This window comes from Myotis nattereri (genome assembly GCF_964212035.1).
Source record: "Myotis nattereri genome assembly, chromosome: X".
In the NCBI taxonomy this organism is placed as follows: Eukaryota; Metazoa; Chordata; class Mammalia; order Chiroptera; family Vespertilionidae; genus Myotis; species Myotis nattereri.
The window spans coordinates 84,600,685-84,604,714 of NC_138078.1; the positions used below are offsets into that span (position 1 = coordinate 84,600,685).

The window sequence follows — 4,030 nt, forward strand, 5'->3', positions numbered from 1 at the left end:
GTTGGCTGAAGTTAGTTGATAAAATAATGAATATTTTAGTTGGCATTTTTAAAAAAAAATTTATTGACTTCAGAGAAGAAGAGAGAGATAGAAATATCAATGATGAGAGATGTTAACGTAAAAACATTCAAACCTGTAAAGAATTTTTCTAAGTTTATTTGAGCCAAACTGCTGACAATTGCTGGGAAGCAGTATCTCAAGGGATTGGGATAATGCTCTGGAGAATGGCGGTTTCTTATCTATTTTTATACATTGCAATCAAAGTAGTGGACATAGGCGGGTTACATGAAATTCATTGGTGACAGATTAGAGAGGCAGGAGAAAGCAAAGCTGGGTGGGGGAGTGGACCCCTGGGATTGGATAAAAAGTAAAATGATATACACTTACTTAGGTGGGTACAGGACAGTTAACAGTCAACAATTAACATGATAACAATAACAATGAAGGAATTTGTGGTATCTGCCCTGGTGCCCAGGCACATTAGGTTGTGCCCCAAGCGGCCCAGGAGAAGGGAAGTTACAAGTTACCCAGACATTTCAAGGATCTATTATCATAGATGCAAAAAGACAGATAGGCTCAGTTAAGGTACAGGTTGAACTTGTCAGGGAAGATACCAGCCTAGGAGGTGACTACCCACCATAACTGTTTTTAGTTAAAGTTTAATTTCAGACTATCCTTTGTGGTTATTTTAGGTCTTTGAATTTGCAATACTGCCATGCAGGCCTTACCTGAGCTTGTCAGGTTAGCATGTAGCCCGTTTCATCAACAGAGAGAATCACCAATTGGCTGCCTCCTGCGCACCCCTACTGGACATCAGGCCCTCAACCTGGGCATGTGTCCTGACCTGCAATCAAACTGTGACCTCCTGGTTCATAGATGATGCTCAACCCCAGAGCCATGACAACTGCGCTAGTTGGCAATTTTTAACTATTCAATACTTATCAGCTATTATTCATTTACTGCTGTTTAAGTTCATGTCTATATTAGTCAGGCTTTCATAGTTATAACTTCTAAATATCTACTTTGCATACTTGAATGCATAATAAGTGGAAAATAAGCTACTACAGTATGAATATTCATGCAAAAAATCTATGGTACATAGAGGCAAAGAGCAGGGTCTAGATTTAGACTACTAGATTTTAGGCCTTGCTATACCACTTTCTAAGTACAGTAGGTCCTTGGGTTACATCAGAGATCTGTTTCTACAGCACGACGTAACGCAATTTTCAGTATAGTTGGAGCCCACCTACATAAGCACCTATGTCACTCACATGGAGCACATACACAGCAGTAATGAAGTGAAGCAATAAAAAAAATTAAAAGAGAGATAACAATTCCTGACCTTTACTTGTGGTAAATAAACGATAAAAAACATAAAGCACATATGTACATATGTTGAAATGACGGAACATTATTTTTTAATAAATAAATGGGAGATGACGACGTAACCACGAAACGACGTACGCCAAGTCCAACGTAACCCGAGGACTGTCTGTAATTACCAGAATTGTCACATTGCAATGGTTGCTCAGTGATGACTTATTGTTAACATTACATTCAGGCCATTTTTAAATTAATGAGAATGCTTGATGAATTGATGAGGTTAATAACTTGGGGGCAACACATTTTTATAATGTCTAACTCCTTTAGTGACATCAGTTCATCTTGCACAAAGAATTTCTCTCTTTCACCCTCTTTTTTATCTTCACTAGTAGTCTATTGGGCTGCTTTGGAGAAACAAGTTTTCACAAAGTAGACAAGAAACTCTTAGATTATCTAATCAGATATCCTGCTAAATACAAGTATAGGATAATTAAGCTTTCAAAAACAATAAAATATTTTTTATTATTTTTGTTTAGTAACAGACATTTTATTTATTATGTTATTTATAGTGTTAAGATGGGTTTAATTTTTTTCTTAAATATTTTAAAATAGAGTGATGTCACAGGCCCCATGTGAGCGGATTGCAACACATGCAGCTGCCCGGAGAGAGGAACTGGTGTCCTACCTCAGAGCCGCGGAGTCGCCACTGGAGAGGACCAGCCGCTGCCGCCCAGGACTGGGCCCTTAGGGAGGAGGAGGTGAGAAGATGGTGGACGACCCCACTGCTGCAGATAGGAAGGTGGAGATCTGGAAGATCAAGAAGCTGATTAAGAGCTTGGAGGCGGCCCGAGGCAATGGCACAAGCATGATATCATTGATCATTCCTCCAAAAAACCAGATTTCACGAGTAGCAAAAATGTTAGCAGATGAGTTTGGAACTGTGTTTAACATTAAGTCACAAGTAAACAGCCTTTCAGTCCTGGGAGCCATTACATCTGTACAACAAAGACTCAAACTTTATAACAATGTACCTCCAAATGGCCTGGTTGTTTACTGTGGTACAATTGTAACAGAAGGAAAGGAAAAAAAAGTCAACATTGACTTTGAACCTTTCAAACCAATTAATACATCATTGTATCTGTGTGACAACAAATTCCATACAGAGGCACTTACAGCACTACTTTCAGATGACAGCAAATTTGGCTTCATTGTAATAGATGGTAGTGGTGCACTTTTTGGCACACTCCAAGGGAACACAAGAGAAGTCCTGCACATATTCACTGTGGATCTTCCAAAGAAACATGGTAGAGGAGGTCAGTCAGCCTTGCGTTTTGCCCGTTTAAGAATGGAAAAGCGACATAACTATGTTCGGAAAGTAGCTGAGACTACTGTGCAGCTGTTTATTTCTGGGGACAAAGTGAATGTGGCTGGTCTTGTTTTAGCTGGATTTGCTGACTTTAAAACTGAACTAAGTCAATCTGATATGTTTGATCAGAGGTTGCAATCAAAAGTTTTAAAATTAGTTGATATATCCTATGGTGGGGAAAATGGATTCAACCAAGCTATTGAGTTATCTACTGAAGTCCTCTCCAACGTGAAATTCATTCAAGAAAAGAAATTAATAGGACGATACTTTGATGAAATAAGCCAGGACACGGGAAAGTACTGTTTTGGAGTTGAAGATACACTAAAAGCTTTAGAAATGGGAGCTGTAAAAATTCTAATAGTCTACGAAAATCTGGATATAATGAGATACGTCCTTCATTGCCAAGGCACAGAAGAGGAGGAAAATATCTATCTAACTCCAGAACAAGAGAAGGATAAATCCCATTTCACAGACAAAGAGACAGGACAAGAACATGAACTAATTGAGAGCATGCCCTTGCTGGAATGGTTTGCTAATAACTACAAAAAATTTGGAGCTACATTGGAAATTGTCACAGATAAGTCACAAGGAGGATCCCAATTTGTGAAAGGATTTGGTGGCATTGGAGGTATCTTGCGGTACCGAGTAGATTTCCAGGGAATGGAATACCAAGGAGGAGACAACGAATTTTTTGACCTTGGTGACTACTAGGTAGTCGACATGGGTCCGGCAAAATGTGCCTCACCCTCCAGCATCCAACCCAAGGAGCATACCCGTGGTGGAATCCAAACAGATCCCTGCCTTACAATTGGAACATTTCCAGAACTTAATCCATGAGCATTGGATACTGAAAAGAAAACGGAAACAAAACCAGATCCAACCCTACACTTTGGTTTGTCATGGTGTCAGCGCAGCAGCAGCCTACAACTAAGTTCCTCAATGCCACTTTGGACTAATTTAAACAAGAATCCCAGTTTTTACTTTTACTTGATGGTGAAATTGGTTGCTCTTGTATTTTATGAAAAAAAAATGATTTTTTTAACCTTCATACATAGAAGCAAAAATACTTTAACTGCTGGAAACCTTCAAAAGTTAATAGACATGAGATCATACTGATTTGTTTCTTATTTTGATTGGAAAAAATTAAATTGCTGCATTTCGCAGTGACCCATTTACATGGCATTCTCAGCTTAGACTGCATAAGAAGAAATATATGTGGTGAAATGTTGGAATCATTTCTCTCTTGGTATCTTGTTTAATGTTGAAAGGGTGAGCTAATAGGCAATTTCACTCCCTCACACTACCCGTCCCCCCTCCAGACTGTTAGTTTCGAGGATGCAA

The 4,030-nt window shown here is 39.0% G+C and overlaps 1 protein-coding gene across 1 annotated transcript; it reads left to right on the top strand.

The window, feature by feature from the left end:
• Positions 1-2,089: 2,089 nt before the first annotated feature.
• On the top strand, positions 2,090-3,400 carry LOC308536106 (eukaryotic peptide chain release factor subunit 1-like; the record flags this gene model as incomplete). Its single annotated transcript, XM_081115141.1, has 1 exon — positions 2,090-3,400. The coding sequence occupies one exon, from the start codon at positions 2,090-2,092 to the stop codon at positions 3,398-3,400; it is 1,311 nt and encodes a 436-aa protein (XP_080971267.1).
• Positions 3,401-4,030: the final 630 nt, after the last annotated feature.